The sequence below is a fragment of the Hyaena hyaena genome, unplaced genomic scaffold, assembly GCF_003009895.1.
Source record: "Hyaena hyaena isolate Hyena2069 unplaced genomic scaffold, ASM300989v1 scaffold_1006, whole genome shotgun sequence".
Taxonomy (NCBI): Eukaryota; Metazoa; Chordata; class Mammalia; order Carnivora; family Hyaenidae; genus Hyaena; species Hyaena hyaena.
This window is the reverse complement of record NW_024081630.1, coordinates 1-24,930: the sequence shown is the minus strand read 5'-3', so window position 1 is coordinate 24,930 and position 24,930 is coordinate 1. Positions and strand designations below refer to the sequence as shown.

At 38.3% G+C, this 24,930-nt stretch overlaps 1 protein-coding gene across 1 annotated transcript; it reads left to right on the top strand.

Moving 5' to 3' along the window:
• Nucleotides 1-2,678: 2,678 nt before the first annotated feature.
• On the top strand, nucleotides 2,679-24,627 carry LOC120223513 (dimethylaniline monooxygenase [N-oxide-forming] 2). The gene is made up of 6 exons (XM_039221688.1): nucleotides 2,679-2,813; nucleotides 14,925-15,113; nucleotides 17,050-17,212; nucleotides 19,742-19,884; nucleotides 20,202-20,401; nucleotides 24,264-24,627. The coding sequence occupies exons 1-6, from the start codon at nucleotides 2,682-2,684 to the stop codon at nucleotides 24,625-24,627; spliced, it is 1,191 nt and encodes a 396-aa protein (XP_039077619.1). The 5' UTR covers nucleotides 2,679-2,681.
• Nucleotides 24,628-24,930: the final 303 nt, after the last annotated feature.

The window sequence follows — 24,930 nt, the reverse complement described above, 5'->3', positions numbered from 1 at the left end:
TACAATCTAGAGAAAAAACATAGTACTTTTAGGGTTGGGAGCTATCCACAGTTTCAAGCATCCACCGGGGGTCTTGGAATGTAACCCTTGCATATAAGGGGGACTACTGTATAAAATTATACATAAAATAAAAAATTCATAAACTATGCTTATATAAATGCAGTGATAGATGGTCTGTGTTTCAGTAGAAATAATTCAGTTGGAAATGCCTCAGGCTTTTTATCCAAATTTTATATAAATTTTATACAAATTTATACAAATTTAGGATTATACAAATCATAAAGGCTCTTTCAGGCATATATCCTCTTTCTATAGTAAAAACCAAACATGAACTATATATGATAAGAATCAACTTCTTTTGACAAAGACTTAACTATCTTTTTCTGGTACCTTAATTCCTGCACTTAACTTCCTTCTTGACACCATCCATTAGTCTTCTAGACTAATATTCTGTTACATGTGGTTTAATTCAGTTTACTCTATTTGTTTTCTAACACTAAGATCACTTCATTTAGCTAGAGTTTTCAGGTGTCAGTCTATGAATGAAATTCCATCCTTAGACCTGAAAAATCTCAGCCTTTCCCAGGATTCCATTCTTTAAAGATCCTGTGCCCACCTGTGTCACAGAAAGCCTTTTATCATGACCCAACTCAGTTTGAGAATTTTCAGGAAAATCATGTTTTCTAAATACCCTATTTTAAATGATCAAACTGTCCTTCACTCCTACACTCCAGAGCTCATTTTTCTGCTTTATTTTTCTCCATTACCACCAGCAACTATTCTTGTTATTTTGTTTTATTAACTGCTTATCTGACTCCTTCCACTAGAAAGTAAGCTCTTAAGGGCAGGGAGTATTATCTCTTTTGTTCATTGCTGTGTCTGTAACATTTAGAAAGTGTCTGGTACCTGGGAGTTATTCAATAAATACTTTTTGAACGAATTTATTTTGTAAAAAGTCTCAAAGTCGTTAAGACTCACTGGTCTTGTTGGTTGAAGAACAGAGTCCTTTCCCCTCATTATTTAGACTATATCCAACATACACAAGGCTTTGTAACCCCTTGATGTAGTCTTCCTAATTAACATTAGTGCTAGTAACTGAGGTTGTAAGCAAAAGTAAATTCTCCAAAATTAAAAAACGTTTTTAATTTAAAAAAATAAGTTAGCCAAGCCAAAGACAGGGCAATAGACAAGAAAATTTTGGAAGTCGAACTAGGTTTATCTAAGCCAGTGTACACACAGGCAAAAACATCAAGAAGAGATATAGGCCTGGGCAGGGTAAGCAATCTAGGAACATATGAGCATAGTATGCTTGGATTCAGATGTTTTCAAGTCTAAAAAATCCAGGCCAGAGCAGGAATGTAAATTTCATGAGATTGGAGACATAATTGTTTCATTAATCTGGGTACAGTCATATGCCAGAAATAGTGCCTAACACACAGAAATGAAATTTTGTTAGATAACTAACCCATCAACTAAATAGAATTCATGCAGTCATTATAGTCATGCTATACACAAAATTAGTCAGAGAAAAACAAATGTCATATCAATACACTCATATGAGGAATTTAAGAAACAAAACAGATGAACATAAGGGAAGGGGAGAAAAATAAGATAAAAACAAGTAGGGTGACAAAACATAAGTAAGACTCTTAAATACAGAGAACAAACAGGGGATTGTTGGAGGGGTTGTGAGAGGGGGATGGGTTAAATGGGCAGGGAGTATTAAGGAAGGCATTTGTTGGGATGAGCACTGGGTGTATATATAGAGGATGAATCACTGGACTCTACTCTTGAAATCATTGTTGTACTATATGCTAACTAACTTGGGTGTAAATAAATAAATAATAAAAAGGTATTGTCATACTGGAAAGTGAAAAATCAAGTTGGAAATTATACCTTTTTGTTCATGTGTGTATATGTGTATACATACAAATATCTGGAAAGATACACCAAAATGTCCATGTTGGTAATAACTATCTCTATGCATAGGGCTTAGGGATAATTTTAACTTCTTTTAATTTATCCATATTTGCTACTTTACTAATGACTATTGGCTACACACATTATAAGAATGATTTTTATACTATGTGTATGATATGTGTAAGTATATAATGGTGTTACTGTAAAGATCATTACTCTTGCTTCATTTCAGAACTCCTAACAAAGTTCTAAGAGCTTCAGGTTGCAAAATGCTGAAGGAGTGAGAAGCTCCTCCCATTTCTCACAGCCTCCTCCAACTCCTAGAACACTTCTGACTGCTTCCCAGTCCACAACCACCAGAAAAAAGTATTGTGTTAAGGAGACAGCACCAAAAGGCAAAACAAACGTAAGGATAATAACAGCTGGGGATAGTAGCTGATAGAAAAAGTTCAGCACTCTAACCATGTCCTGAAACTTGGCTCCTATACCTAGTGCTATGTTATGAAATTGTTTGGCATTGTTAAATGGGTTGCTTTTAAATACTAGACCCAGACAGACTCTGCAGCCAGCTCCAGGGAAACAGCTTGGTTTCTTACCGGGAAGGGGAGGAGGAGTCTGGAATTTGACTCATGAAGAATTTTGTTCAATTAGTGCTGCTTAGGATATTGTCACTTCTACTGCACTGAAAGCTGATTACTGACCACACCACGAGGACTCTCTTACCAGTGAAGCAGCGTTGATCAGCTCCTCGACAGGAGACCATGGCAAAGAAGGTGGCAGTGATTGGAGCCGGAGTCAGTGGCCTGGTCTCACTGAAGTGCTGTGTGGATGAGGGACTGGAACCCACTTGCTTTGAGAGGACTGAAGATATTGGAGGGCTGTGGAGGTTCAAAGTAAGTGACATTTTTGTGTTTTTTGAACACATTGTGCTGCTACATTAGTAAAGTAGACTCCAAGGTGCAGTTGGGTGACTCAGTCAGTTGAGTGACCACCTCTTGATTTTGGCTCAGGTCATGCATGAGCCCAGGGTCATGTGATCAATCCCCACATCAGACTCCATGCTGAGCATGGAGCCTGCTTACGATTCTCTCTCTCTCTCTCTCTCTCTGCCTAATGAAATAAATAAAAATAAAAGCAGATTCTGACATTAGCAGCGATCAACCAAAGGGCTCTGTCTGCAAGATGACCAATTAGGGAGAAGGCACAGACATCTAGCACATATGTTTTGCAAGTTCAAACTAAATTTTATGCCCAAATGGAATTTTTAACCTTGGGTTTCTCAAATGCATATAAGACACACCTAGAGGGTTTTTAAGGATACTTAACACCAACCCAGACTTTCTAAAACAAAATCTTCTGAGAAGGGGAAACTGTTTCTTAACAGGAGTCTCCAATGAATCTTATGATTTAGCAAGCAAATTGCACAAATATCAAATAAAAATCATTTCATTCACCTATGTGAACATAATCAAAGCTAATGGTGGAGATGTTGATCCTTATATAAAACAGGTAACTTGCAGAGAGGAAACTGGAAAAACAGTTTGAATCACATTCATTTCTTACTAACAACTGATCGTTAGAAACAGCTTCTCCTGGAACTGGTTCAGTTAGTTGAGTGCCAGACTCCTGATTTTGACTCAAGTCATGATCCCAGGGTCGTGGTATTGAGCCCCACTTTGAGCCCAGTGTCAAGCTCCATGCTGAACATGGAGTCTGCTTAATATTCTGTCTTTCCCTCCTTGTGCTGCTTGCCCTCACCTCTCTCTAAGATAATTAACAAAAAAGAAAGAAAGAAAGAAAGAAAGAAAGAAAGAAAGAAAGAAAGAAAGAAAGAGAGAGAGAAAGAGAGAAAGAGAGAAAGAGAGAAAGAAAAGAAAAGAAAAGAAAAGAAAAGAAAGAAAGAAAGAAAGAAAGAAAGAAAGAAAGAAAGAAAGAAAGAAAGAAAGAAGGAAAGAAAGAAACATTATAGCTTTTCCTGAAAGGGTGATATAACAAGGTGGTCATTCCTGTCTTAACCAGGAATTGTATTATTTTTGTTCACTCTAGGTTCCATTTGGGTTTCCCCCCGGCTCCAGGTAGATATTTTTTTAACCTAAAGAAGAAATGTGAAGTTCTAACAAATTTATATTTAGTAGTAAATTTGTCAGTGTCTTATTACCTGATTTAGGACTTAATACCAAAAAGCCAAATGCCCAGGGGCGCCTGGGCAGTTCAGTCAGTTAAGTGGTCAACCGTTGACTTCGGTCGGCTCAGGTCACGATCTCATGGGTTCCTGAGTTCAAGCCCTGCATCTGACTCTGTGCTGACAGTGCAGAGCCTGCTTTGGATTCTGTCTCCCACTCTCTCTGTCCCTCCCCTGCTTGCTCTCTCTCAAAATAAACAAAAAATAAACTTCAAAAAAAGTGAAAAAGCCAGATGTCCCTTATTTGATTATCATCAATTTGGTGATAGAAGCTGTGAGAGTTATTTTTAAGTGATCTGTCAAAAATATGACTTGATGAATTCCAAGGAGGTTTCTTTCTGCCCCAAAATATTTTTCCTGCTATCCTAATCCCAGTTGCCAGTGTTTAACATTTCAGAATTAGAGATACTTTCCTATGGGTTACAAAAGTTAGAGTAAAATTTGAATTAATTAAACCTTATTAGATATAAAATGGTTAAGTATATAATTTCCAGAAGCCTTTAACAATATCACATTTCAAACCTTTCAAAACTATATCCAATAGAGAAACAATTTTCTCAACCCAAAGAAGACAAATAATCTCTGCAGTGTGAAATATACAGTATGCAAAATATCCCGAGTGAGTGAGGCCACGTGAGGGTCTTGATTACCAACAGACTGGATTGCCAAAGGGAGGAGGCACTGCAAAGGATGCTGGGAGATGCCACACCCACTCCCAAGGAAGCTTCGCCTCTTCATTACTCTACCATCAAGGACCAATTTTGAAAATAGTTTATTCCTTAAGTTCTATGTTTACACATAATCTTTCTAAGATCACCTAATATATTTAGTGCTGACAAGTAAAAACAAAATTTAAGACTCGTTGCCCCATGCCCAGCTTGGAGGGTGCTGAATTTTTCCAAAAGGTTTTCTGGCACCCCTTAGTGGCAGCCTTGCAACATGGGCAGGGTGCGTAATTAACCTATTTTTGGCACGTTTCCAGCAATGGAAAAGTAACTGTCCATGCATCGTCTTATATTTTTTTCTTCATAATCCTAAAAAGCAATTTTGGGGAGCAAGACTTCCTGTTCCCTCAAAAGTCGCTCTAACTGGACTAAGCATCAAATTGACATAAGGCAGAGTAACAGGAGAAAATCAAATGTAATAGACATTCCTGAGGAATCCACATAGACATAGAAATTCCAAAGACAGTCAGGGAAAATAAGGTAAACATGTCATTCTGAACTAAGAAGACGCGGGTGGGGTTCTGGGACTTTAAAGGAAAGGTATGCACTTGACAAGGCAATTATAAGAGTAGATGCTTGCTCTACCATTCAGATGGGTCACTCAGATCAAATTTATCTCTGTTAATAAACCTTATTCTGAAAAAGCCTTCAATTTAGATTCTTCTCTAAGGTAAAGGGAGGACAAAAGTTTCTCTTGAGCCTATAGGGTCTCAAGTGCCTTCTGCTCAAAGTAATCCACATGCCCAAGTGGCACTTTGGGAGAACAGGGTCTGTCCTGAGCTCCTTCAGTAGGTATTATGATTATCCTCATGGACATATGAAGAAGTTGAATTTTGGAATGAACAATTTGTCCAGGGGAACACAGGTAATGGGAAAAGCACAAAAGTGAAGGTCTATAAGATTTCTGAGCCTGCACACTTAATAATCTTGCTGAAGTGTTGAGAGACAAAAGCATGGTCTGCCTTTAGCCACTAACCTCTTCCGCCTCCTTCATTGTTCCTGATAACTGTGTTCACAGGAAAGTTACCAATATACACCGCATTTTTGTTTTTGTTTTTGTTTTCCTTAACATTTGGTTATAAAGATATCTTTTCCCAGCTACATATACTCAATTGTTTTAATCTTCATATAATAGTCTTTAAATGTCTCTTCATCCTTCCTTTAGATTCAGTCTGAAATATCACTTTCTCTCTTAAAATATAACTCACACAAAATCCAATATTCCAAGCCAATTTCTTTTTACAACATATATATTTTTTGAGAACCAAAGAGGTGTTGGTACTGCTGTAGACAATGGGGATGAATCCCTTTGAAGGATTTATGATCAATTGGTCTAACAGTTGCCCACCATGACTTATGCTTCAGTAGGCCTGGATAGTCTACATTTGCTAAAACAATTTAATGTTGCATTAGCTTTTTCTGCATTTGCAAAATTAAAGCTATCATTCATATAATTATTTTCATATGAATTATCTCATTTTATACTTACAATACTCTCTTACATTATGTTACTAATTTCAACTTAAATATAAGAAAACCAAGGGTAAGTGGCTTGCCCATAGTGCCTAATAAATAGTAGGTGTTAGAACTAGCCACAATATTGAGATTAAATATATAGTTTCTCCATCATGCTTTGTCTCACATAACTCCAATCATTTATACCAATGACTATTCCAATAATGGTTCTATTTGAACTATCCAGGCCACTTACGAAACTGAATTTTTTTAATGTTTATTTATTTTTGAGAGAGAGAGAGAGAGAGACAGAGTGTGAGCAAGGGAGGGGCAGAGAGAGAAGACACAGAATCCAAAGCAGGCTCTAAGCCCTGAGCTGTCAGCACAGAGCCCAGCTTGATCTCACAAACCACGAGGTCATGACCTGAGTCAAATCTGGACACTGAACCGACTGAGCTAGCTAGGCGCCCCTGAAACTGAATTGTTATTCTATTTATAAGAATTCACATTTGTGCATGTCACACTGCATTTAGTTGGTTATCTTTGGTCAAGAAATGTTTATTTGAAATTTCAATTCTGTCTGTTCTTATTCAGCTCTTTCGGTTCTATGCCTTGATTATACACAAATTTGATCACCTGTACTTGTCTCCATCAATGTTGTTGACTTAAATGTTAAAAATAGAAGCATAAAAATATGAAACAGACACCTGGGACATCACCAAATGGAACTTCCCAGGTGGTACCATCTATCTCTACACTGACCTGAACATGCACTCTTCTCTATCTTTCTTGTGCTCCACAGACTCTCTTTTGTTTCTATTGGCTTATTCTTTTTAGCAGCACATTCTGTTCACTTGAAGTTTAACACTATACAGGATTAATGTAGGGGCAGAAAAGTTTTCCCATCTTCCCTTCTAGGTTCTTTGGCTGGTCTCATAATTTAATTGATATATTACAGCAACAGATCTAATAATTTAATTGATATATGACAGAGTAACAGGGGGAAAAGAAACAAATATTTAGTAACATGTATATCTCTTGTATACCTGGAAGAGACTCAAGAAAACTGAGTAACTCCCCAAAATGGCCATCATCTTAAATACTATTTTTAGCTAAAGACAAGAGATGTTGAGGTGAGGAGTCAGTTCTAGGAGGTAACCAGGAAAAGCAGTAAGTAAGAGTAAGTTTGTTGTGTAGATTAAAGTCATTGCCTTCTTCTTTGATAAGAGTTTCTAGAGATTGACGCATCCCCTTTATCCTGGTACAGCAAGGGAGACACACTTACAAGTGGAGATTTCGCTTATGCAAGTAAATATCTCTAACAAAAGGGTAACTTCTGCTCTATTTTCAAAGCCTCACCTATGTCAACTCTTTCTTAAAAATTAACCAGTTTAAAATAATCCCCATGTCAAACAGACATATTCTAGGGTGGCAAATTCTACTCCTCTTGGTTCATTCTAAACTGAATAAATGGCCATTTCCTCTCCAGAAGAGATAGCTGCCTTTCCTTTGTTTTACTTCAAGGCATTCTCTTAGGTAAATTTATCCCAAGAATCTCTCACAGTGTAATTCAATATAACCTGGGTTTTTGTATCTTGCTGCCCATTTAATGCAATCAAATTTAACATGTTAGATATTTGTAAACCTCTAGGCAGTGAAATATAAAATACTATGAATGTGTCTCAATTAAGTCTGTTCACCAGTAGTTCAAGATATACATTGGTTAGCACTGCTAGGAATTTACCCAAGGGATATAGGAGTGCTGATGCATAGGAGCACATGCACCCCAGTGTTCATAGCAGCGCTCTCAATAGCCAAACCATGCAAAGAGCCTAAGTGTCCATCAACAGACAAATGGATCAAGAAGATGTGGTTTATCTATACGATGCAATACTGTATGGCAATGAGAAAGAATGATATCTGGCCATGTGTAACAACATGAATGGACCTTGAGGGTGTTATGCTGAGCGAAATAAGTCAGGCAGAGAAGGACAAATACCATATGTTTGCACGTATAGGAGGATTAGGAAGAATTTAGTGGAGGACCATGGGGGAGAAGAAGGGGGGAAATAGTGGGGGAGAGGGAGGGAGACAAACCATGAGAGACTCGAATGCTGAGAACAAATTGAGGACTGATGGGTGTGGGGGGGAGGGGGAGATGGGCATGGAGGAGGGCACTTGTGGGGATGAGCACTGGGTGTTATATGGAAACCAACTTGACAATAAACTATTTGTAAAAACAACAACAACAAGATATACATTGGTTAACTTGCCACAATATTTTAAAAGAAGTAATGTTGGCAGGTGATAGAACAGAAAACAGTTTATAGCATGCTACTCGCAAAACCATTTACTCATTCCTTCTATGCTACTGACTGTCCATTTTAGTATCATTAAGCCCTATTTGGAGTGATGGAAAAATGCTTCTAATTACATACTCTTTATTCTTTCACCAAACATATAACTGATCTCGTACCATGTCCCAGGCATTACTAGGTACCGTTAACCTTAAAAGTAAAAAACTATCAGTTATTTTACCAACAAAAGATAAGCTTATTCAGGAATAAAAGTGAATTTCAGTCTGGGACAAACAAGCTGCGGCAAAACTGTAGGAAATCCAGGGAATGAAGTAAAGGAATGTTTTTTAAAGGAGGAAAAGTGGTAAGTTGGGAAGGCTGTTATAAACTAAAACCCCATTGGAGTAAACTTGAGGTTTGAGGTATGGTAGCTTCTCGTTAGCTGAGCTGTTGTCCAGTGGGGTGAGAAAAGTGTCTCTTCCTCCAAATGGAAGAGTAAAGTAGTGTCCCTGTGCAAGGTCAAGTCCATCTCTTCCTGTTGGGTCTGCAGTTGACTATGACTGGTAGGGCTAAAACCTCCCAATTCCATTTTAGTGAGATTTTCTGTTATTAATTTTCACAGTATGAAACATGCACAAATGCATAGTCCCTGCAGGCTAAGGGCTTATAGTTCAGAAGGGGAAATACTAAAGAAAATCCCTATCAGTGTGCAATTTTATAAGGGCCATTACTCTAAGTGTTATGGAAAGAACCTCATTCAGTAGAGAAGAGGGCAGCCTTCCTACAGTATGAGATGCTTCATTTGTCTTGATAATAAGCAGAGAGCATGCCTGTGTTATAGAATGAATGGCATGTGCAAAGGTACAGAAGTCTGAGAAATCTGACACACTTAGAGAAGATAAAGTCACTTGGTGTGTCTAGAACAAAGGGTGCAGATGGGTGGGTAGAAATTGATGAGGCTGGAGAGAATGGTCAGGGTCTCATCATGAGGAACATGTGTCCTATGCCAACAAGTATACTCTTTACCCTGAAGACAGTAAAAAATGTGGGCAATATTGGGGTCAGGTAGTTTAAAAATGGGAGTCACTAACAGTGAGCAAAGACAGAGATCTAGGGAGGTACCAACCTAATAGAGGGATAGCAGAATGCAGTGACAATCTAATAAAGATGGTGGCTCCCAATGTTCATGTGCCTAAGAATTAGCTTGGGAGCACGTCTTTTTTTATTTTTTAAGTTTATTTATTTATTTATTTTGAGAGAGGAGAGAGAGAGCATGAGCATGGGAGGAGAAGAGAGAGAGGGAGAGAATCCCAAGCATTGATTTGAGGCTCCAACTCACAAACTGTGAGGTCATGACCTGAGTGGAAACCAAGAGGCCAATGATTAATAGACTGAGCCACCCAGCCACATGAGCTGGGAAGCACTTCTTAAATACAGATGAATGGACCCAAACCAGACCTACTCAAACTTTATGTTTTTCAAAGCTCCCCTAAATCTTCTAATGCAATAGTCCAGTGAATGGCCTTGGGAACCATAATTTTAAGACAAGAACATAAAATAGTTTCAGTCATATTCATATCAGACAATGGAGCAGATAGATGTAAGTTCTACCAGAAAAATCAAAAATTTGGAATGGTAGAAATTTTTAAAGAAATATAATTTTATTATTTCCAATTGCTTAGAGCAACTAGCCACATATTTACTGGTCAAGGTCAATATGATAATGTTTCACAATGAAAATGACTAACTTGAACCCAAAAAAAGACTAATGTATAAGTTTTTGTAATTCACATTTATAATAAGTCGAATCTAGTTTCACTATGTAAGTTTCCTCCCTCTAGTAGGGTAAATAATACCGTTAAAATTTTCCTCAAAATTAGATTGCTTTTTGTAACCTTTTTATTTTTACAGAGTGAAAGATAAACTTCAGTCCCATCTATGACAAAAAGGTCATAAACTCTAAATCAGTGCTGTCTGAACTAATTTGATTTTGCTGTATAGCCTTCTGACATTCAGAAAATTCTGTATTAGGAAAATACTTTATCATACTATCATTTATCTGAAACAGGTAAATTGTAGCAAATTCTGTCTGCTGGGAAATTCAGACTAACAGTATTTGTGCTTAAGTATCATTTTTAGGCACTGTTTCTATTTTAAATAAATATGAGTTATGTTTATCTGTTTTTGAAAGCTGTGTCTCCCTGTCTTTGTCTTGGTTGAGAGGAAAGCTTCTCACTTTATTCTGTCTCCGCTTTTCCATCCCCAAAGCCCAAATGCCTTTTTTTTTTTTCCAACGTAATAACAAACTCCCTGGAGATAGAAACTCTGTGTCTTATTTGCATTTGGTTCCTAACTCCAAGCTCAGAGCCTGGACAGGAAAGATACTTGATAGGTATTTGTTTATTAACAAGAATCATTCTCCCATTTCAACCTCAGCAAAACCAGTTTTACCTGGATTTGTCTAAACACGTAAACATCTACTTCAGCCAACACAGAGGAAGCCAACATAGAAACAAAGCTTTTTTTAACAGCTATATACCAATCAACCATAAAAAAGATTATTACTTGATCTTCAGGGAAAAAGTTGTGATGTTATCATCAATTGCTGACAATTACACCAGTAAAACTCCCAGAGGAGAATCTTGCTCTGGTTCTGAAACTACTGTAGGGGTTCAGATATCAGAAGCAGTCCTTCTCGTGTTTCCAGAGTCCCTTAAAATTGACCTGACAGAGGAGCTAACCACATTGGAAAGCCACTTTATTGCCACAGGAAAAAAACTACCATGTTGGTTATACTATAACAATCTTAGCTTAGCTTTTTGAAGACTATGACTAGTTTAGTGAGATTAATCCTCATGATCTATAATAACAGCAATCGAGGCAGACATGTGTTGGACACTTATTTAGTCAGGTATTGTGCTAAACACCACCTAATCTCAGCCTGATAACAGTTTATCAATGTTGGAATTGTTAACAAACCCCAAATTACAGGAGAAAATGAGGAAACTGACTTATATAACTTGCCCATAGCTATACAGCCATTAATGGTGGTAGAATCAGGCTATCAATCCAGTTTGGTCTCAGAGCTCTCACATTTACTCTGTGCCACTTATAAAATTATCTGATCTTGAGGAAAAAATAATTGGTATCTCTTTGCTTCGTGAAATACAGTTGACCCTTGAAGAGCAGGGGGATTGGGGCACTGACTCCCAAACAGTAAAAAATCCGTTTATAAACGTTGGCTCCTCCTTTGGGATGCTTGGGCGGCTCAGTCAGTTAAGCATCCAACTCTTGATTTCAGCTCAGGTCATGATCTCACAGGTTCCTGAGTTCAAGCCCCACATCAGGTTCCTTGCATTGACAGTGAGGAGCCTACTTGGGATTCTGCCTCTCCTATACATACTCTCTCTCTCAAAATAAATAAATACACTTTAAAACAAACTTTTTTGCTCCCCTAGAACATAACTACGAATAGCCTACTGTTGACCAGAAGCCTTACCAATAACATAGTCAATTTGATAGGGAAAAATCTGTTATAAGATGGCCAACAGGACTGATAAGGAAATACTTATCCCTGACCAAAGGCTCTCCCTGCCAGGTTCTTCTTCCCACCCTGCTTGTCACATGCATTAATGAGGAATGTGGAAGTAACAGGCTATAAATTATTCCCTCTGTAGATGCTTTGAGCTCAGACATTTGGAGAATGATCTCCTCTGAGCCTACCGGTGTAAGATAAACCTCCTCCCTTCCAAGATCTCCGAGTGCCACTTGGTTCTTCTGCCAGGTGGCCCAGACTGGATTCTGCAACACATTAACATATATTTTGTATGTTATATGTATTATATACTGTATTCTTACACTAAAGCAAGCTAGAGAAAAGAAAATATTATTAAGAAAATTAGAAGTACTATACTATAAAACATCTAGGTATAAGTGGACCCTTGCAGTTCAAACCTATGTTGTTCAAGGGTCAACTGCATTTCCAAGTTTGAGAATTTGGTTGGATAAGAAAGTCAGACATTTAGTCTCACCAAGGACATTGTATTCAACCACGTTGAAACATCCAGAAGTATCAGTTTGACCCTAGTCTTATACAATTTGAGGCTAGTGTTTGAAAATTTAAATACCATGATTTATTAATCCAGAGTTTGGGGTCATTGTATCTTTGTGTATGACACAGAAACCACTTCATATTCTTACGCAAATTCCCTTGGCATTCAAACACTTACATACAGTTAACATCACACCAGACTCTAATCTCCTAGAAAGCTGGCTGACCCTACACTGACCAGCTTTTATCAAGCCACTTGAAACTGAAACAACGGTACAATCTGAGCCTTGACCCTGGACTAGGAGAGTTAGACACATTGGTCATGTTCAATAAGGCATTTGGCTCCTGGTCTGTGGTAGACATGAATGGATGGATGGGTGGATGGATGGATGGATGGATGGATGGATGAATGAGAAGGAGAGTCAAGGAATGTGTGAAGCAGATGGATCCTTAGAAATGTAAACTTATTTAGCAAGCATTCTGCATACCACTCTTAAATGACATGGTCTGAGCACAAACGTTGTTTTACCTTTGGTAACTCATACTGGTACTGATAATCCTGAAATTAGGACACAGTGAGACCACTGCATATAAATAGCTTTGCTGATAAAAGAGGAAAGAACCCATGGTTTATTCTTTTTTAAGTCTTTGAAATCAAATACAACCTCTTGTGCAGAAAACTCAGGTGTGATGGTGAATGTACCTGTGTCGGTAATCTTGCTGTGAGGAAAGCTACCCTCGGGGCCTTTCATATACTGCAGTGAACAGGGAGCTGTAATCGACAGCTTGGCTGAAGCTTGTAGCTTCCTTAATAACACAGACAACAGGCACCTGCGTGGCTCAGTCAGTGAAGCGCCAACTTCAGCTCAGGTCATGATCTCATGGTTCATGAGTTCAAGCCCTGTGTTGGACTCTGTGCTGACAGCTCAGAGCCTGGAGCCTGCTTTAGATTCTGTCTCCCTCTCTCTCTGCCCCTCCCCAGCTCACACTTTGTCTCTCTCTCTCTCCCAAAAATAAACATTAAAAAGAAATTTTAAAAAAGTAAAAAATTTTAAAATAGCACTATTGAGCATCTAGTACATCCCCACTTTATAGATGAAAAGACTGAACCTCACTGCACTGGTGGGTCTAGGCCACACAGTCTAAAGAGAGATGTGTCTAACTCCAAAGACTAGATTCCTTCAGCTAGTTCAGGCTGCCTCTTTCAATGCTGCCCACAAACTAAGAAGCCTTGATCTAAAGGTTTGGCAGGAAAAGTAATAATTTTTCCTGAATAATGATGAGAGAGAAACATGCACAGTTGATTTATTATGGTGGCAGGATTAGAGTTGAGTATTTACTTGCCTTTATTTGTTATTCTGTGGAAACTACAGAATGCTGTTTGTGAATCATTGAGTAATTTACTCCAATGAGTTTATGAGTTCCTGCAACTTTTCCATTTCATTACATTGCATCCTAATGTTGAGTTATAATAGCAACTACTATTTGCCTAGATGATGCCTTAGCCTGCAGAAGCATTAATTGAGGACTTCCTGGGTGGTGCCACTTAAATTTTCTTGTGCACATCTCTTTGATAACATGCTAATTTCAGGGACATTGAATCACCACACGTAGTTCTTATGTAATTTAACATAAAGAGCATTATCAGTATGCACAGCGCTTAGAGGAAATTATAAACTCAACCATAGCACATGCTGCCTCCATAAGTATACTGGCTAAAATTTAATTTCAAGTTGAAGATTTGATTGATGCTTCTGCTGTTCACTTTTATCCCTTGAGGAAGGTTGATTTGCGTAAGGTGTAAAATGAAGGTGGGCTGTTCAAGTTAAGATGTGAAAACTACCTGCTCCCAGAAGCATTCATTTTAGTGGAAATTCCCCAGTATACTTTCTGACCAGTATCCCAGAGTTTATTGGTTTCTAAAGAGGTGGAAGGTGGGGCTAGCCTCCCTGGGAGGAGGTCCGGAATGGGGCTATTTGTCACAGTGGCTGGCATTTAATAGGTAGAGGGTTGCCTAATATCCTGCAAAGTGACAAAAGGAGGATTGTCCCCACTTCCAATCCACCAGTGGCAGTAGCCCCTCCAGTGAAAAACACTGGAGAACCCCATCAAGGCCCTATCACACTGGAGGATGGAGCACATATGCTGCAACTCAGCACACAGACACTGCAGTCCCTCTTACAGCAGTGAAAGAGGATCACATAGCCCAAGGGCTAGACTCGGAAGAAGAGTAAAACACCAAGAGGTCGTTTTAATGCAACATGATTATCACTGTTTTCGGTTTGATTCTTCAGGAATATGTTGAAGACGGCCGAGCAAGTATCTATCAATCTGTCATCACCAACACCAGCAAAGAAATGTCCTGTTTCAGTGACTTTCCAATGCCTGAAGACTTTCCAAACTTCCTGCACAATTCTAAGCTCCTGGAATATTTCAGGATCTTTGCCAGAAAGTTTGATCTTCTGAAATATATTCAGTTTCAGGTATTGTATTTTTGGGGGAATGGTTTTCTCTACTGGGTTCAACCCACATTTAAATAGAGAAGTTACTCTGGTAATTAAGAAAAAGAAATATGTACGAAATAAGCTCACAGCTCTCCGTTCATTTCATAAGCCTATAGAATCTATTTTTGGTGTTAGGGGGGGCATGGTACATTGTCTGGCAACATAAGGCTGGCTGGGTCATTTTTAGATACAATTAGAACTACCTTTCCTGTGTTCCCTCAAAAACAATAAACAAGCAAAAACCCATATTCTCACTATACATGCTGAATTTTTATCAATAACCTACACTCTGAAAACTAGTAACTGTGCTTAGGAAATAAAATTAAATTATATTAACTGTGAGTAGAGCTTATTTTCTTGTAACACATCTCATTTTCTCAGTAATTTCAGTTTTAGTCCAGGTTTATATTATATTAATTCATAGTAGCTGAATTCTATATTTGTAAATACCATGAAAATGTATCTGATGTAGTTTTCCCCAATTCCTGGCAAAACCACTCTATGACTAACAAAAATTTTTGTACCAGAAGCTTTAATAGGTCTTTGTCCATTTGACAATCAATTTATTTAACAGATATATTGCCCTCTTATATTGTTATTTATATTACGTTTTCTTTAAAAGGTCATGTTAAAGTTGCAAGGGAGCTGTTTCTTTTGTTTCTTGTGTTACTGTTGTTGGATTCCTGGAGATTAGAGAGGGGTTAGGAACACTCATTTCCATTGTTAGTCTCTTGGTACATGCTGTAAAATATTAGGGCTCCACTCAATCTGTAAAAGCTCTTTTGCATTTCTAACAGCCTCCTGAGTTGTCCTGAAGGTGTTAGTTCTCAAAGCATATTTTTAGTAGCAATAACCCACAGTATTTTAGCTAATGTACTACCCTAAACTGCAAATCTGAAATCTTTACTCTTAGCCAACAATACCCAGACACTTTATAGTACATTCACAAACTTTATACTAATAGTACATATAGTGAAAGTGGAACAGCTTCAAAAATTGCCAACCCAGCATTTTAAAAAATATTTGAAATTTGGAAAGCATGCACATGGGACTTAAATACTTGTAAGCAAGAGAAGCATGCCATGACTCTAGAACTAAGAAAAACTTTGCCTCCACTTGACATTGTTTCTTAAACACCAAAATTGTATAACCTTTATGTGCACTTTTACAAATTCATAGACCTCCAGTGAACTACATTTTAAAAAAAATTAATGGGGGTGCCTGGGTGGCTCAGTCAGTTAAGCATCTTAATTTCAGCTCAGGTCATGATCTCATGGTTCGTAAGTTTGAGTCCCACGTCAGGCTCTGTGCCCACAGTGCAGAACCTGCCTGGGATTTTCTCTCTTTCTCTCTCTCAAAAATAAACTTGTAAAAAAGGAGTTTCTATTAAAAAATTAGTGAACACAAATTATTTAATCCAAATGAGATCATGACCTATATTACTAACATGGTATCCTTTGTTTTAAAAATAATAAATATGAACAGCTACCATTCATGGGATGCTGACAATGTGCTAGACGCTATGCAAAATGCTTCACATGAGATATCTTCTCTAATACAGAGTCTGCACAGAGGCAGACACAAAAAAGGTTCTTAATAAATACTGACTGTGTGCTCACTTGAATAACAAATGTGTGTTTTATATCTTGCCCAGGACTTGTCTTTCTTTTATGTGTCTCTCTCAAGTCCTTATTTAGTCCTTAACAGACAAGTTTCCACTGCTGAGTCAGGCCTCTTGTGCAAAGGACCACGTCCTTGGTAGCTCCTTACCAAAGAAGAATGAGAAGGGGACACTTAGCAGTCTCTGTCTTAAGTGACTTGAAATGGATTCAAATGAAACTGAGAGGAGTCTACCCATCCCCATTCTGTTATGCCATAGTAATGCTCAATGATGCTTTCTCTGTGTTCATCCAAGACAACTGTCCTCAGTGTGAAAAAACACCCAGATTTCTCATTCTCTGGCCAATGGGAGATTGTTACCGAGAGCAACAGCAAGAAGCAAAGTGCTGTCTTTGATGCGGTTATGGTTTGCAGTGGCCATCACATCCTCCCTCACATCCCACTGGAGTCCTTTCCAGGTGAGGCCTACAGGGATTCCCAGCTTTTCGGAGCAGGTCTTGTTGGGGAGGAAAATTATTTCTCTACCCTTCCACATTCGTTTGGCTCGTCTAAGAGTTAAATTGACATGAGACAGAGTAATAGGAAAAAATTTAATTTAATTACACACATAGAGACTCCATAAGGATATGAGGCCCACAGGCAGTCAGGCAAATGAGGCTTATGTGCCATTCTGAGCTAAAGAGAAGGGAGCAGGGGTTGGGGACTTCAAAGGGAAGGAAGTTGTTTCACTGAAAGGTGAAAAAGCAAACTACTGTTTGCTAGACCATCCAGAAACAATGGGACACAGAGAGGAATTTTAACAAACAGACTTTGCTAAGTTCCTTCTTGTCTCCCTAGTTTATATTATACAGTAGTTATTTACAGAGACAGCTCCCTTCCGGGAGCAGCTCCTCTGTATAAATTATTTTAGGCAGTTGAGGGAAGTCAAAGGTTTTCCTCCTTCTGTTTCTTAAAAATTATTAGCCTAAGCATATTAGCAATTGGGCCAGAGTTTAGGAGCCAGTACTATCAATGGGTATTTTCTCAGTCATTCTGATAAACTATTGTGTTTATTTCAAATCCATTGCACCGAGGGTCTCTTTGTGATTTGGATTGTTGGATTATTGCCTGCATTTCTGTCTTCTGTGAAAATGCCAAATGTATAGAAATTTTAGTCACTAGATTAAACGTTCATCTTGACAATAAAAAAAAAAATTATTAGCCTAAAATAATTCCCATGCCAAGGAGACACATTTCGAGGTGATGAATCTGGCTGCCCGACAGTGTCCAGGGATTTCATATGCAGGTTAGATTGACAGGAAAAATTAGCAACTGCAACTGGACATAATATTAAGATCTTTTTTTTTTTTTTTTTTTTTTTTATTAAGATCTTGATAGAACTAGAAAGATGAAAGGCTCCACACACCATCTTTGTTCCTTTGAACTTTTTGGGTCTCCATGACACAAGGACTTCAGCCAACTTCTTCCAAAGTCACTAAATCTTCCCTGGAATTTCAGAGAACTTTCCCCCAAAATTGGTTCTCCATTGGAGAGGCCCTTAGATCCATGTGTCTATCTTGGGCTTTCTCTATCCTACCAAACACTGCGACTTTGTTATATCCTTGGAGACTTTTCCTCAGAGCCACATCTATAGACAGTATTATTGAGGAGATTTCCTGGCAATAGGTGCTCCTACAGGACATTGATGGACACAGAAAGCATGAAGGAGAGGAATGCAGTCAATGGAACCCCACAGCCTTCTGTCCTGGTACCTCACAGGCCCTTCTTTCAGAGAGCATACTTCCTTCTTGGGGCCCTCATGGTCCCAAAATACAGTGGTTCACAGTCCAGGTCTCACACTCAAACCACCTGTGGAGCTTCTAACATCCTAATGACCCCCAAAAGTTCAACTGGTATAAGGTAGGCCTAGATCAATGAAGTGTTGCTCCACTGATTTTAATATACAGCCAGGCCTGAGATCTTCTACCCTAAAGCAATGATTCTCAAACAGAATCACCTGGTGGGCTTTTAAAATCACAACTTGCTAGGCTCCTCTGGTATTTCCAGCTCCATAGATAAGGGGTCATGAAGTTGAGAATTTGCATTTCCAACAAGTTTCCAGGTTCCAACTGATAATGCTGGCCAAAGGACCACACTTTGAAAACCAATTACATAAAGTTTCTTGCAAGCAACCCACCATCAAAGACAAATACTTTAATAAAGTCATATTTTCCTGAGAAAGACAAAGAGAGACTTGTCTTCAAAAAGGTTTGTCCAGTGAGTTCCTGACTTACCACAACGTAGAAACCATCCTTCTGTATCTAAGTGCCTGTTTTTAGTCTATTTTGGTTTTTGTTTGCTTTTGCAAAATAAGGATAATAAATATTATTCTAATTATTATACAATTATAAGAATAGCACTTCACAATATGTCATATAACATTTTAAAAAATACATGTGCTAGGCAATATTAAAGTGTCACTATACAATCCAAAATAGGATAGAGGAACTTGGGTAGTCCATTGAGCATCCGACTCTGGCTCAGGTCATGATCTCACTGTTCATGGATTTGAGCCCTCTATCAGCCTGCATTAACAGTGTGAAGCCTGCTTGGAATTCTTTGTGCTCCCAGGCTTTCTCTCTCTCCCTCCCTCTCCCTCCCTCTCTCTCAAAAATATTAAAAAAATAATAATAAACTTAAAAAATAAGATAATGAGTAGTTAGAAGCCAGCATCTGACTCTGCTCTATTCATTGAAGCCATTTGTTTATTTTCTAATAAATATATATGCTGCAGTCTCTAAAATCAACTCTTTAGTCCTGTGCCAGCACAGAAATGACAGCATTTCTTATATACTTTACACTTTGAGTCTGTCAATCTGTCTTGCCATTGCAACTCCCTTATGAGGGGAAGAGGCAAAACAAATAATTGACCCCAGAAAAGAAAAGTTGAAACTGCACTTTTACTGAAATGTACATCATTCATGGATTTCTCTCTTCTTCCCCTGAAGGTATTGAGAAGTTCAAAGGCCAGTATTTCCATAGCCGCCAGTACAAGCACTCCGAGGGATTTGAGGGGAAACACATTCTGGTGATTGGACTAGGAAACTCAGCCTCAGATATTGCTGTGGAGCTGAGTAAGAAAGCTGCTCAGGTGCGATGTTCTCTGCTTATCTTGTACCATGGAGGAGGGGAAGGAGGAGGGACATATTGGAAAATCCCAGTCACATAACCAAAGTTCCATTACTCATTAACTGGTTGGTTAGTTGGTTCCTACAGTGTGGTATCATTAAAAAAAATCTGGTAGTCAGGAAGCCAAGGTTTACCTCCCAGCCCTGCCATTAATCGGCCATCTAACTCAGAGGGAGTCTTACTTCTCTGAGGCATATATGTGATGTATCACCTACACAGTAGTTTCCTCCCCAAAGAGACAATGCCCTGATTTCAACAGCATTCCTTTTTGCTTACTAGGTTTTTATCAGCACCAGACATGGTTCCTGGATCATGAGCCGTATCTCCAAAGATGGCTATCCTTGGGACATGGTGTTTCACACCCGGTTTAGCTCCATGCTCCGAAATGTCCTGCCACAAACAATTCGAAAATGGATGATGGAACAGCAGATGAATCAGTGGTTCAACCATGAAAATTATGGCCTTGAGCCTCAAAACAAGTAGAGTTATTTTGTTTTTTCATGGTATACTCATTGGTAAGCAAAGGTGTTAGAGATGCCTCTTTGTAAAGAGCCAAATTGCTAACATGGTATTTCAAACTACAGCCTAACAGTATAGGTATTATAGAGATTCCAGGATTTGAATTCCAAATTTGTTCTGTATACCTTTTAAAAAGTAAATGCTTAAAGAGAAGAAGTAGAAAATATTATGAACTTTTTTATGGTTGAGTAATATTCTGTTGTGTATATATACCACATCTTTGTGTCCATTCATCTGTCAGTGGACAATTAGGTTGCTTCCATATTTTGGTTATTGTGAATCATATTGCAATGAACATGGGGTGCATATATTTTTTCAAATTAGTGTTTTCATTTTTCACCCAGTAGTGGAATTACTGAATCATGTGATAATTTTATTTTTAATTTTTTTGAGGAAAATCCATAATGTTTTCCACCATGGATTCACCAATTTGCATTCCCACTAACACTGTATTAGGGTTCCTTTTTCTCCACATTCTCACCAACACTTACTGTTTCTTGTGTTTTCAATTTTAGTCATTCTGACAGGTATAAAATGATATCCTCTTGGGGTTCTACTTTGTCTAGTAATTAGTGATGTTGAGTATATTTTCATGTGGCTGTTGACCATCTATCTGTCTTTTTTTGGAAAAACATCTATTCAGGTCTTCTGCCCATTTTTTTAAATTACTCAGTCATAAAAAAGAATGAAATCTTGGCATTTGTAACAACATGGATGGACTTAGAGAATATAGTGTTAAATGAAATAAGTCAGTCAGAGAAAGACAAATGCCATTTGATTTCACTCATGTATGGAATTTAAGAAAGAAAACAAACCAAAAAACTAGGCTCGAATACAGAGAACAAACTGGTGGTCACCAGAGGGGAGGGGAGTGGCTGGATGGATGGATGTAATAGACCAAAGAGATTAAGAGTACACTTATCTTGAGGAGTACTGAGAAATGTGTCAAAATGTTGAATTGCTATATTGTACATCTGAAATGAATATAACACTGTATGTTAATTATACTTAAATAATAAATTTTAAAAAAGGAAAAGGATTTATAATGAACTGCTCTAGAAGCAGAACTAGGATCATGGGAAGAACTTCCTAATACCCAAAGCTGTCCAACATTGGAAAAGGCTGCCTTTTTTTTTTTTTTTTTTTTTTTTTAATTTCTGACCGTTCTGGAGGCTGGGAAGTCTAACGTCAAGGTCCCAGCGGATTCAGTTTCTGGTGAGAGCTTTCTTCCTAATTGGCAGATAGCTGCCTCCTCACTGTATGCTCACGTGAAGGAGAGAAAAGAGAGCTAGTTCTTTTATGCCTCTTTTTATAAGGTCTCTAATCCTATTGGATCAGGGCCCCACCCTTATTACCCCATTCTACCTTAATTACCTTCTCTCTCCTCTCTCTCTCTGTTTCAGGAGTAAACTTTAGTGATTTACCCCTTATGTAAAACACCCAGTGCTCATCCCATCAAGGCCCCTCCTTAATGCCCATAAGCCCATCCTCCCACTCACCCATCATCCCTACAGCAATCCCCTGTTCTCTATATTTAAGAGTCTCTTATGGTTTGCCTCCCTCTCTGTTTTTATCTTACTTTTCTTTCTCTTTCCCTATGTTCATCTGTTTTGTTTCTTAAATTCCACATAGAAGTGAAATCATATATTTATCTGTCTCTGATTGACTTATTTCACTTAGCATAATACATTCTAGTGTCATCCACATTGTTGTAAAGGGCAAGATTTCATTCTTTTTGATTGCTGAGTAAAATTTCATCCTCCGTATATATCACATCTTCTATACTCATTCATCAGTTGATGGACATTTGGACTCTTTCCATAATTTGGCTATTGTTGATAGTGCTGCCATAAACATTAGGGTGCATGTGCCCCTTTGAATCAACATTTTTGTATCCTTTGGATAAATACCTAGTAGTGTAATTGTTGGATCATAGGATAGTTCTATTTCTAATTTTTTGAGGAAATTCCACACTGTTTTCCGAAGTGGCTGCACCAGTTTGCATTCCCACCAGTAGTGCAAAAGGGCTCCCTTTTCTCCATAGCCTTGCCAACATCTGTTGTTTCCTGAGTTGTTAATTTTAGCCATTTTGACAGGTGTGAGTTAGTAGCTCATTGTGGCTTTGATTTTTATTTCCCTAATGAGTGATGTTGAACATCTTTTCATGTGTCTGTTAGCCATCTGGATGTCTTCTTTGAGAAAGTATCTGTTCATGTCTTCTGCCCTTTTCTTCACTGGATTATTTGGTTTCTTTTGTGTGTTAAGTTTGGTATACTCTTTATAGTTGTTAGATGCTACCCTATTATCCAATATGTCACTTGCAAATATCTTCTCCTATTCCATCAGTTGCCTTGGAAAAGGCTGCTTTAGGAGATTGAGACCTTCCTTTCAGAAGGGTGCGGTGGGACATGTGTCCCAAATCCTCCATGTGAATTAATGCTTTGTTAACTCAGTATACCATAAGGGTTATTCCTATGAGCAGCTTTTGAGAACATGTTCACTATCTCTTTGCCAAAAAATAAATCTCTATTGAGTTCAAAGTCATATATCACTGATCTTATAAACATGAGTAAACCTTATGAATGTTTGTTTTTCTTTAGTGATAACAGGCTCCTTCCCTTTAAAAAAAATACAGAAATGGGTGCCTGGGAAGTTCAGTTGGTTAAACATTCCTTCTTTCTTTTTTTAAGTGTACTTATTTGAGAGAGACAAAGAGAGAGTACAAGCAGGGCAGGGTCAGAGAAACAGGGGGACAGAGGCTCTGAAGCAGGCTTTGTGCTGAGAGCAGAAAGCTTGACATAGGGCTCAAACTCACAACAGACTGAATCACCCCAGTGCCCCCACATCCAGCTCTTGATCTGAGCTTTGATATTGCTCTCAGCTCTGATCTTGATCTCAGGGTTGTGAGTTCAAGCCCTGCATTGAACTCCACGCTGGGTGTGAAGCCTACTTTAAAAAATATACACAAAACAGAAGAGCTTTGGAATCTTTCAACAAACGCCATATGACTGCTCAGTTCTGATATTTGATACGTGTAGCATGTATTTTCTTATATTAAAAAATGGTTCTCAAATCTACAAAAAGGAATTCCAGAAATACATCCGTACTTTATCATGCATGGTATCACACACAAAGACTCCATGGATATTTGGAATGAAAAATATCCCCAAACTTCGTCTTATACATTAATTATAATACTAATCCCTTAATAAAGTTTCAAAACTAATGGGACTTTAACTAAATTTTCCTTTCTTACTTTATGATCAGATAGAGATTAAATGGAACAGCATGATAATTAAAGGCAGATAACATAAAACAATGATGGAAATATCAATGGGATAATAATTACTGGAATATTCAGGGATTGACACTCATATTTTGTTTAAGTCCCTAGGGATGCCACCTTTTTTTGAAATGTCTTTTACCCACATCACTTACATGCATTCCCTTCTTTGTCGAGGGAAAGATTTGTGACATAAGAATAAAGTCATCAAGATAGTAAGGTTTGGAGTAGACCAACTCATCAAGTTAGAAAGTTTTATGGATAGGAGCACCTGGGTGGCCCAGTCAGTTGAGTGACTGACTCTTGATTTTGCCTCCATTCGTGATCTCACAGTTCTGAGATCCAGTCCCACATAAAGTTCTGTGCTGAGTGTAGAGACTTTGTCTTCCTCTCCTTCTCCTCCTCTCTTTTAAAAAATAAAGTTTTCTGGATATTTGAGATACTTCTTTATTTGAAGAGCCAACCCCATAAAATATCAAGAGAGTTCCAAGATTCCTTATTAAATGTTCCTTCTGAATGTTTTCCTCTTGGTGTTTCAGATATCTTATGAAAGAACCTGTAATAAATGATGATCTTCCAAGTCGTATACTCTATGGAGCCATCAAAGTGAAACCGAGAGTGAAAGAGCTCACAGAAACTTCAGCAATCTTTGAAGATGGAACGGTGGAGAAGGATATTGATGTCATTGTCTTTGCAACAGGATATGCTTTCTCTTTTCCCTTCCTTGAAGATTCACTTGTTAAAGTAGAGGATAATATGGTCTCACTGTATAAATACATGTTCCCTCCTCACTTGGAGAAGTCAACTCTGGCATGCATTGGTCTCATCCAGCCCCTAGGCTCCATTTTCCCAACTGTTGAACTTCAAGCTCGCTGGGCAACCAGAGTTTTCAAAGGTATGTGAGGGGGCAAGTGAGGGACTGAGGGTTTTACAGGTGATGGAATTTGATCAGTAGTAAGTTTAGACAAGGAGGTTGCCAGTAAGAATGTTGCCAAACTTGGACTGCCCTCATGAGATTATCATCCTAAAAAGTTAGTGGAGGAGGGAGGGCAAGATGGCGGAGAAGTAGGAAGCTCCGTACTTGCACTCGCGCCCATACATCACACAGAAAAGATCTGAAGCCATTGGAAACCTTACAAAACCTGAGAGATTGGGAGAAAAAAGACGCAGAATCCACTGAGAGAGCCTTCTAACGTGAGTGCGAAC